Source organism: Sinocyclocheilus rhinocerous, unplaced genomic scaffold, assembly GCF_001515625.1.
Source record: "Sinocyclocheilus rhinocerous isolate Xijiao unplaced genomic scaffold, SAMN03320098_v1.1 scaffold97, whole genome shotgun sequence".
Taxonomy (NCBI): Eukaryota; Metazoa; Chordata; class Actinopteri; order Cypriniformes; family Cyprinidae; genus Sinocyclocheilus; species Sinocyclocheilus rhinocerous.
In genome coordinates this window covers 305,487-316,975 of record NW_015666183.1, presented here as the reverse complement: position 1 = coordinate 316,975, position 11,489 = coordinate 305,487, and the positions used below count along the sequence as shown (strand labels likewise).

The 11,489-nt window shown below is 37.5% G+C and overlaps 1 protein-coding gene across 2 annotated transcripts in view; it reads left to right on the top strand.

Moving 5' to 3' along the window:
- Positions 1-910: 910 nt before the first annotated feature.
- Positions 911-11,489, top strand: part of itprid1 (ITPR interacting domain containing 1) — an 18,725-nt gene continuing 8,146 nt past the window's right edge. Inside the window, exons 1-11 of one of the 2 annotated variants that reach the window (XM_016543393.1) lie at positions 911-1,120; positions 1,341-1,424; positions 2,695-2,892; positions 3,233-3,281; positions 3,454-3,491; positions 4,727-4,783; positions 7,001-7,049; positions 7,932-8,009; positions 8,120-8,322; positions 10,324-10,799; positions 10,883-10,943. In XM_016543393.1, coding sequence (XP_016398879.1) covers positions 2,772-2,892; positions 3,233-3,281; positions 3,454-3,491; positions 4,727-4,783; positions 7,001-7,049; positions 7,932-8,009; positions 8,120-8,322; positions 10,324-10,799; positions 10,883-10,943 — 1,132 coding nt within the window. In that variant the 5' untranslated portion in view covers positions 911-1,120; positions 1,341-1,424; positions 2,695-2,771. Of the gene's footprint in view, positions 1,425-2,694; positions 2,893-3,232; positions 3,282-3,453; positions 3,492-4,726; positions 4,784-7,000; positions 7,050-7,931; positions 8,010-8,119; positions 8,323-10,323; positions 10,800-10,882; positions 10,944-11,489 lie in introns of both variants that reach the window. The other variant, XM_016543392.1, reaches the window with a different exon arrangement.

The following is an 11,489-nucleotide window of genomic DNA, read 5'->3' as shown; positions in this document are numbered from 1 at the left end:
GGACTTGCAGAAATAAGATTCCTAAACCGTAAATAAAACAAATTAGAGTATAAGACTTAGCAATTTTTATTAGCCCTATTAAGAACGTACTTCTTAGATCATTAGGTGATACAGTGACCCCAAAAACTATTTAGACTATTTAGACCTAAGGCACATGCAAAAATTGAGGAATGCCAGTGCATTCCATATTAAATATTGAACAAAGTGGCATTTATTGTTTGTGTATAGCTATCTACATAGATAAAGACACAAAATATTGTGAAACTCTGGCTGTCAAACGTTATTGGATCATTTGATGTGATTAACTACACCTGGTTACTCTGCTAGAACACCTGTGTAAACTCGAGAAGAACTGACTTCATACATCCGCTCAGAAATAACCAATACACAAGCATTAAAAGCCACTGAGCCTTCTTGTGCAACATTTCTTTTCAGAACTTTTGATTTTAAAATTGCTAATAAAATCTGTTCTGATAACAGTAAACACAACAGTAAATAATGCTTGTTTATGTGAAACGCTCAGGCTTTAGAATTTATATTCTAAAATCTAAAAGTGATTGGGTTGCTTTGACAAAACATTCAAAGAAACAGTGTTCTGCCAAACATGCATAATGCAGTCCAATCTGTGCCAGTCACCTACCTAGTTGTTTGTGAATAGTTTACTGGTCCTTAGTGTGCACAGAATATTAATTCACACAGAGAAATGATCTAGTTTCCACCTTTTATCCTGAGGAAAAAAATGCAGCACATTTTTATAGCTTAATTATGCGTGGTGGCATTCATTATTGAGGATGGAGGCATCAGTTTATGTAGCTTTCAAAGGATTTCAGTTAGACCTTTAGTGACATCTAGTGGTTCTAAAACAGAACTGCAGTCAAGTCAACTTGGTTTAACACATCAGACGTAGTCTACGTTTAACAGGGGAAATTTTAAAGACAGACAACACTTAACAAATAAATAAAAATACAAAAATATATAGTAATAACAATAATGATAATACATTTCGAATGTGACTAAAGTGTCTAAATATAGCTATAAAGAACAGTAAATTTGCTCTTTCTCACACTCGTGATTTAGTTACAGGTTTAAAGGCGAAATGGCACAAACTTCCTTCTAACAGGTTAGGCAACAAATATCATGTTTCTGCACGCAGGCACAGCTCAATTCCTCTTTCAATCTTGCACGTGAATATACATCTGGATTAAAGCAGAAGGCGATAACAGCGCGCTAACACATCGGCTTTGTGTTTCAGGCTGTTTTCTATGCACTTTATTTGCATACGCGTTCAGCGTTTTTCCCCTGTATGTGGACCAAATTAGCTCGTGTGTTTCTGTTTTTAGCCGAGGTTGATATAGCGATAAGGACCTTTAAAGCAGGCGTGCTGTGGCAGGTGTTCAATCGGGATGTGCTCCTCTTAAGCGCAGGTGAGTGTTTGAGATGATGGCGGTCATACTGCGGTTGATCACGTCTTTATATTTTCCTAACTTGATTATAGTCTTGAATAGTATTTGCTGATCATATGATTGTTTCAAATCGGTATTAGTTTCATCGTAAGCTAATATTCACCCTAGTTTTAGTGGTTCATAGTTTATTGGTTGTTTCAGGAAATCTTTAGGTGTTATTTATTCATTTGTCTTACATTTTTGGATTGCTGTGGTTTATATCGTTGTTCGTGTTTATAATATGTACTATTATGGTTGGTAGACTCGTTTTGTGTGTGAAAAATCTGCATTTATTCACCGATACGTTTGCTTGTGGAACATTTTCTCATAACTTCTGATATTTATGATTATATAATCCTATAATTATTGGGGTGCCCGATCCTGTTCCTCGAGATCTACTTTCCAGCAATGTTCAGTTTCAACTCTAATAAAAAAACACCTGAGCCAAACAAGATGTTCTGGAACATCCGATAATTACAGACAGGTGTGTTGGAGCAGGACAGCTATCCAGGAACAGTAGACACCCATCTTTTATATTGAAAGGGAAAGTAAAATTAACATTAAAATAAAATATGTATAACAATTCTGTTAATTATATTAATGTTTTATTTAGTTATTATTGTGTGTGTGTGTGTGTGTGTGTACACATACACACACACACACTACCTTTTCTCTTTTTTTGTCTTTTGTTTCCAAAATATACCATTTAAAAACTACGTTTGGTCAAAACAAGTGTTTATTATATTATATTTTATTTTATTTGTAGGCACAATCTAATCACGTTCACTTTTTGTAACCTTTTAACTAAATAGTTTAGCATACTCCTGTATTATTCTGATTTATAGTGTTTTTTTTTTAGTGTACATCTCGTAGTGTTAGTACAGAAAGTATTCTGTCTTAAAATATGTGTGGTTATTTCAGGCATTCTCATTTACCACATAAATCTGTTCAGATCACTGTTCGATCAAATGACATCAGATTTGATATGTTGTCATAGTGCGCAATGGATTAGGAAAATATTGCAGCGCACAGAGACAAACAAGTATTTAGAAAAGTAGGCCAAATTTGTGTTTAGTCTTTAGCCCAGTTGTACCATAGATAAATGAAATAATGTAGCATGAATGAAAAAGCGCAGTATATACCACAAATATTAAATATGCTTGGCATTTTCATGTACATTGTGCAAACATTTGTGTTTTTTCTGACTGTCATTATTTTGGAATTAATAAATACACATATTTGTATCTTTTAGTGTTGGATTAGAGAAGATGAGCTGATATTGAGGTGTTTGCTCACTACCGTGATTGATTTTTGAATGGGTTGAATCTCATGACCACAACAATGTCTACCAGTAAATCTGCCGCCAGAAGAGCAATTCTACAGACCTCCAGGACTAGGTGGAACAGGACGGATAACTTTGATATTGTTCCTATTATCAGTTCGGACACAAGTGAGTAACGGATATGTATGCCTGTTAGATGTTGTGCTGTTTCATGGAAGTGCAGACTAGCTGCAATGTAGAGTTTGATATTTGAGATGTTTCAGGGAACTGGGAAATTGTATTATGGTAATCGGTGTTAGTCAGTGTTGGTCAAATTCCATGGATCATCCTCAGAAATCCTGCTCACTTCACAGAATATGCAAAGCAGCGCAGTAAACGCCCATGTATGAAGCTCTGTAATTCAATGGCTCATTCAGACCTCAAAATAATTTTTAGTTTTTGAAGCATACTGAACATTTAAGAAGCAGGGTGAATGTTGTAACAACTGGCCATCCTTTGTTTTAAACAGGAAATTGTGATGAAGACAACGTAGAGCGCTGGCTTATGACAATCTCCAAGTAAGTTGAATCTCACAAGTGTTCATGCCTCTTTCATTGAGGGATAAACCTTTCTCAAAAGGTTTCAGCTGCTCTGTTGTGCCGTCTGTTATAATTTGCATTTCTTCCCTGATTATACTCGTCAAAGCATTTCCGCTATGGTCACTAATATAATTTGACTTCCTTGTTTAAGGGACGAAACGAAACCAGAGGTTGTCCCGGAAACGTCAGGTAAGTTTACGTGTCCCATTTGCACAAAAAAAGAAAATGTACACATTTTAAAGTAATAATAAGTAAAAATATAGAATAAAATGTTATATTTGTATTTATTATTATGATGTATTAGTACTGGGCGGTATACCGGTTCATACCGAATACCGGTGTTTATTTTTGTTATGATATGAATTTTTAAAATACCGCAATACCGGTGTATGTCGCTTAAACAAGGTTCGGAACGCGTCACTGTTTGAAAGGGGTGCCTTTTCACTGTTGCACTGTGGTGAGGGAACAGCTGTATGTGTTACTAAACGTGAAAGTTCCGAAACTGAAGCTGTAGAACTAAAAGAACGTGATGACACAGAAGAACTCATCCACAATATCCACATTGACCGCCACAAATATCCACCGCCCCCTGCCATCAGCTCCCGCGTCTCACAAACACGAGCGCGACTTTAGCACTAGATTTAGCAACTTTCAGACCCATTTAGCTGCTTTTTCCCATAGAATATTCATACTGACAAACCTAGCGACTTTTTTGGATAAACCTTAGCTATGGTTCAGTTGGAAGATTTCGCCAGTGCTGTCCCGCAAACGCGAGGTCTGACTTTCCCGGAGAAGTGTCACCTCTCTCGGCGTCTTCATGATAGTAAAATAGGGCATTCTAAGTCAATATACTGCAGTATTTCCTCTCTCAATCAGTAGAAAATATGGTTAACACCCGGTCATGCATGAAAAAAAAAATACCGTCATGTACCGTGAAACCGGTATAATTTTGAAAAATACCGTGATATAAATTTTTGGTCATACCGCCCAGCACTATAATGTATTACAAAAAATTATCATATTTTTATTATTATTATATCACAATAAAATGATTCAGAAGCTAAGGGATAAAATGCAACACTGGAGAGTATTTTGGTGTATATTTCTTGCTTTATAGTTGCTGTATATTTCAATTGAGTAGACTGTTTGATAAATGTGATCAGCTCAATGCATATGCAGTGATCCTGTGAACGCCTATTTCACCCTGGAGCTCTGTGTAAACGTTGTGTTGGATATGTCAATAACATACTGATATGATTCAGTCAATTAGTCATTTCTCTGTGATGGTTGACAGCGTGCTGGTTTATGCCATTATATCAGGGTTAGCAGGTCAGCTGACCTACTGACCCGAGGGCATGACTTATTGGCTCTGAATTTCACACTCTTCCAATACTGTATTGTAAAACATATTGCGTTGTTTTCAGTGAAGCCTATAAGAAGAAACGAAAGCGGGGAAGATGATCTGGCACTGGGAGTGGAAGGTAAACATTCTCAGTTTTGTATTGCTCGGTTCACAGTTTAACCAAATACCCATCTGAAACAAGACATACGAGCGAAATGAATGAGTGACGTTGGTTGGCATCAAGGTTTGCGCTATTCTTTATTAAAGTATTGAGCATACAGTGGCATATGTTTTAGAACACATTGACTGAAGTGTTCAGAAGGACTGTGCTAACCTAGGATTTTAAACATTGTCAAACCTCTCCATGCCTTCTAACACAAACACTGGCAGAAATTGAGACAGTCCAGTCCCCGCTGTCTCCTGCTTCAGGGGACGCCAGTATGAGATGCGTCACGGCATATTTGTGGAAACTTCACCTGCTACTGCATGGTTTCCAGTTACACAGAAAAAGATAAGGAGTAGATAAAGCAGAAAAAGACGTGCGCCTTAACTTAACATGATTTACCCAAGTACGACATGTTCCTCGATCAACATCCATGTAGGTCCGGGAAGAAAACCAAACAATCAGGGCATCGTACAGTTTCCCAAAAGCATCGTAAGCCTAAGTTGATTGTAGCTCCATTGGTTTCAATGGGTCTACGATGTACTTAAGCTTACGATGCTTTTGAGAAACGCAGCCCAGATCAACTAATCCTATCAGATTATAGAGTTAGTGTTTATGGGCTTCAATAGTATTCTTATCAACATATAATTTCCCATTCAAAGTTGGTTATAGTTAAGGATAATCTTCAAAAAAAGATGGTAAGTAATTAATGCAGAAAAGGTAACCTACAATTTACTTGTTGTTTTTGTTTACTTGCCATTCTGAAGTTTTCAAGTGATTCATCTCAATGCAGCGTTCCTGTACTTTTATTTTTAAAAGACAAAAGATGAGCACAATAGATGAGTTAGATTCATGATTTATAGTTCAAATACACCTACACTGAAAGTTCTTTGTAATTGAGTCCTTTGCCAGTATGCAATGGGGCATGACTAGTTGCGTTGTCTGACTGTTCTTTTATAAAGCTGTTGTTGATTTCATCACATTTAGTCACTTATGACATTAGGATTTGTTTGTTTTTCTACTTAAAATGATCAGTTAGTTCAGTGAAGACGTTTACTTAAAATAATTAAAAAGTCGATTAATTCAACTCCAAAAATTCATTTGTAATTCCTATATGAACGCTTTGATGGAGGTACATGTCCTACTAGGCTAAATCATCCTCTACATAATTCTTGTGACTACTGAGGTGTTAGGAATATTTGAAGAGGTTTACCTTGAGCTGACTTTTCACTTCAGGCACCAGAGGCTGTGTTACAGAAACTTCCTTCCCTCAAGTTAAGCTCTGACATGTTCTAACATACTGTACATCACAGCAGATACGATTCTAGAGGTTTAGATGTTTTTGCCCCTAGTTCTGAGAAGTTTAGAATCTGGACCTGAATCAACTGACTTGGAAATGTATCTTTAGCCCAACAAAAACAGGACAAAACTATTTAGACATGTAGAGTGCATTCTCGTGTAGCTTCTTCATAAACCAATTTAAGAACAAATGCAGACTAATACTATAATTAGGCAAATACAGTAGATACAATGACATAATGATACAAGAGCATACAATCAGCTGCATCCCTAAATGTATTTGCTTGCTTGCCAGACATTCTTCATATCTGTTAACATATCTGAATGATCATATTCGCGTCGACCACCTATAGTTGTTTTCTTTCTGCTCGGTGTGCTGTCTTTCTTCAGGGTTCTGTCTGTCTTTTGTCCTGGGTTCTTCCTTTTCAGGGTCACTTAGTGAATGTCTTCACTCTCGTCTGTTGCTGTTGGACTCTTCTTAGGAAAAGTTGCTGTTGTCAAAGTTCTGAATCTCTCATTCATGTCAGTTGCGCTGCCAGACACTCCCCTTCTTGTGAATGAGGTGCTTTGGTTTTGTAACTCCGCTGCAATGGAAGGTACAGGACGGAATGGATTGTTGCTCTTCAGACTCCGCCGAGATTAAACAAAGGTGCTGGTTTAGGAAAATATGCTGGGCACTTTGGATCAGGGTCCACTTTTAAGAAGACATCAGCATGTCCCTGACAAAATGCCAAAGTCTTCTCTACAGTTGTTTATGAGAAGACATCAAAACAACAATGAAGAATATTGACCTAATATAGCTACTGTAGCGCTGTCTGGAGGTGTTTAATTGAAAACGCAGATGTTTTCCATCTTTATAAGAACTCCTCTGTGTTTATTCTGTGTCTGATGCAGCATCTTTATATGGCAAACGCTCTCTCAAGACTGAACGAGACGTTCTGAGGTAAGAACAGATTTAATGTTCATTGTCTTTTAAGCAGTACTTTCATTTATAACTTGAATAACTTTGATTTCTTTCATGTGATATGATATTCATATGATAAGCTGAATGATGATATTTGCATGTAATGGCCGATATTAAAATTGTATACAATTTTTGTTTAACTAAATCAAAAGTAAAAGCAACTGTCAAAAATTGTACAGTGTGAAAAACGGATATTCATTTTGAGATTTACTAAAGATTACATTTAACAGTGTTATTAAATTCAATATTAACCTGAAATGAGTTTTAGAAGACAGCTAAAGTAATCTAAATGTAAAAATTGAAAAACTAAGCATGTATGATTAAATATCCAAAATAACCAGTATGGTACCAATATTGTGTATCCCAGTTGCATTTTTGAAATTGATCAGACAAAAATTATATTAAAATGTATAAAGATTATATAACTGTTCTCTATTCACTATATAAAGGAATACACTGCATATCTGTGTCACATCAAAGTGTTTGAAATGACCTGAAGTGGTACATTTGTTATATGAATATGTACTATGTATGCATGTGTATATACTATATATCAGACGGAGTGCTGTGTAAGAGTGTATATATGTGCGTGATGTAGGCTTGTTCAGGCACCTGCCAGAGACCTGAGGCACATTTCCCATGCAAATGCTGATTTGTTGACATGCCACCGCATGGGCTGCTGGGCTGGTTTGCATGAGGTGGAATGTCACTGATGGGGCAGTGAGGTAGGAGAAGAGCGATTCTGACCGGAAATGGGTGAAACAGAGGAAAATGTGACGGAGGGCTTTGGTGTGTAGGAAAGGAAGGTCAGCAGTGTTAGTTTTCTATTCACTGATGTTTGCTGGTGTCATCCACACACAGGTCATCTCAAGATCCTCCTGCTCTGTCCAGGTGGAACAGTTTTGCATCGAATGTCTCAATAATACCATCTGATGTCAGGTCTGGTTCTCCTCAATAGCCTTCTCCACCTGCCGATCATTTACTTTAAGATGATAATTTGTCGATATTCCTGCTAATGTTGTTTTTTGTACTGTAATTTTGTTATGCAGTGTAATGGACGTATTGAACATACTGCAGGATGACCCTGAGGAACTGTTGCTGGATTTGGGTTTTGGCACTGAGGAGCCTGACATTACAGGGAGAATCCCAGCCCGATTCCTCAATTACCAGTCCTGCGCTCGTGGCATCAGCTTTCAGCTCTTTCTGGAAGCTCAGCAGAACCGAATGGACGTTGAAAACGTGGATGTCAGAAGTGAGCAAGTTTCCTCAAGTTCACACAAAAATGAAAGTTTTTATTTTTACTCAACCTCAAACTCATATGACTTGCTGTCTTCCATGGAACTCAAACAGTGAATTTCTGATGAACATTCTTGCAACAGCTTACGTATAATGAATGTGAAAGAGGACTGGGGCTGTCAAATAAAAAAATAAAAAAAAATAAAAAAAACTAGTGCTGTCAAACGATTAATCGCGATTAATCACATCTAAAATAAAAGTTTTGTTTACATAATATGATTGTGTAATGTGTATATTTATTATGTATATAGAAATACAAACACATGCATGTGTATATATTTAAGAAAATATGTTATGTTTATATATTAAATATATTAATATATAATATAAATATATAAATGTATATACATGTAAATATTTTCAAAATATATACTGAATGTGTGTGTATTTATATATACATAACAAATAAACACAGTACACATACATATATTATGTAAACAAAAACTTTTAGTTTGGATGGGTTTAATCGCGATTATTTATTGGACAGCACTACAAAAAACACAAAATTGGTCTGTATGACTTGTGCACTATTTAAGTCTTCTTAGGCCAAAACTAATGTATGACTTAAGATGACTTTGAATATTGTGCACAAGACATATGGAACACTTTTTTTTTTGTCCTTTTTAAAGCTTGAAATCTCATTTATTATTACTTAATTAAAATGTCTCCTTTTGCTTTCCATGGAAGAAATAAAGCATACATAAATTTTGAGGGGTGAATAACCCTTTTAAATATCTTACTTTATAGCCACACTTTTGTCATTGGAATCTGTTCTCGCTGCTTAACGGTTCCATTCCGTGCCGATCCGGACCAGCCGGTACGGATATGGTTTCATTTTCCACTGTGGGGCTAATAACAGAGCTCATAATCCAATATGTCAGTTGTTGCTTTGGTGACACAAGTGTTTACATATGGTATGAGATGTTAATAGTGACCGCCATTATGGAGGATGATCAGATATTTCAGATATTCCAACTGTGCTGAGAATTCCAGGCTGAATCGTGAAGGTTTGTAATCGTGCCGTGCCATACAAAGCTCATGTGGAATGTTACCATTCAGAAAACCATTCAGCGGGACGGTAGAGTAGCTTATGGTTCCATAGACGTTAAATGTGCAGTATGCTAGTGGTTGAAATGGGTACTGCAGTCCAAATTCAAAATATTGGAGAGAGTTGTTTCTCCTGCCCCCTCCTCCTCTGACTCAAAATTCACGCAGGTTGCCAGATTAGGACATGCAAGAGAAACGAGTGCAGTTAACTGACAATGGAGGACGACGACGAGACATGCAAATTGTTGAGTTGATTTATCTGCATTTTAATATGCCTCTGGCTTTTTAGGTGAATGCCGAGGCTTTTTAGGTTGGGTAGAATCTGCAATCTCTGACCCACTTAATTTTCTGGCTTCCATGGCTGCAGTACACTGTGTTTTCTGCCAACTTAACTCGGAGAGTTGAAAGACTATTGGGTAAACTGGCAGTGGGCGGAATCAAACAGACCAAAACAAAAACAGACATTCTGACAAGGAACACTCATTTCAAAAGTAGAATGACTTGCTGTGGCATTGTGAAGTATGTGAACTAAACGTTTCTTAAATGTCTGCAAACATTTAGTACAGTCAAAAATTACATAATACAGCACCTTTAAAGGTTCTTAATGGAACCATAGATTCCACTGAAGAACTTTATTTTTAAGAGTGTTGATTTTTCATTGCACAAACTGTTCTTTATACTGGTTATGTAGATTATGAAACGGTTCTTCTATGGCATCACTGCAAAATCTCCCAATTTTTTGTGTAGAGTGCATAGGTGTTTTCAGAGGTTGAATGTGGTTTAAATATTGTGTGAAACAGAAGTTGACACTCCTTTCCTGTACAGCTGCAGTGTGTTGAAAGTCTGATAAGCAGAGTTTTATGTAAGTCAAGAGTCTTGAAACATTATCTCTTTTCCTCCCGGTGTTCAGATCGGTTTAGACAACTCGAGGTTCTTCAGCAGGTCACCACGACGTTCTCCTCTCTGGTCGGTGGAAATACTCAGAATGTGGACACATCTACAGCCTCCCGGATGTCCGCAGAAGCACGAGAGAGGAGAAAACGCATGGCCATGATTCTGCGTAGAGCCTCCAAGAAGAGCCTCAGCCAAGCCAAAACCTTACAGAACCAGCACATGCCCTGTCCTGTGACCTCCTCAGCCCTATCCAGCTCAGAATCATCTGGGATGCCAATGGTAGATAAAAGGATCCCTTCCAAACGCACAAGGATGTCAGACAACTGTCTCTCCCCATTAGAAGAGGAGCAGAGCATTAATTTAGAGGCAACTGAGCCGGTTCTAAACAGTTCGATGATAAGAGGAACATCAGACCTTCTGAAGCTTGACTCTGTCCTGTCTTCAACTGAAGAGAGTCTGCAACGGCCTGTTGAATCTTTTGAGCTGGAAGAGGTGAAGAATTATTGATCTGCATTGATGCCCTCTGTATTTACTTCTACATTGTTCCCTTTCTAATGTTGTTGACTGTTTTTCAGATCCAGAGTTTTGATGAGGGAAGTGTGCCTGGGAGCTACAATGGTCCAGTGGATCCTGGAGGTGCATTTTATTTTTAAAACACCCAAGCAACTGCATAGCAATGTGCAAAGCCCTGCTAACTGCCCTAGCATTGCACAATTTGAACACAAATGACGATAAAGAGTCGTGGCTGAACGTTTTTGTCCTCTGTGTGCAACGCCGTACTACACAGGCATTAGTAATCAAACACAGAGCATCATAACAGACCAAATTAATAGAGCACAAATCGCCTACTCCAGTGGTTCCCAAACTGAGGGATAGTGTACAGTCAGCAGATTATTTTGCAAAAGAAACCTCTGCAGGGTGATAAAGACTACACTGCGTAATTTTCCCGCTTATCATTGCCTGATAAGTAAATAATTGAACGCAAAATATTAATTTGACATATTTTAATTACTTCAATATGACTGGCAGTACCCGCTTGAGCGCTCCGTTATCAGTTGTAGCAGTTGTGGTTGTATCAATAACAGACCACTAGGTGACGCGATTGAAGAATCAGAGTTGTATTGCAGGGAGCCACGTAGAAATATAAATGAACGATGCATGGTTCTGCTCTAAGCATGAAAG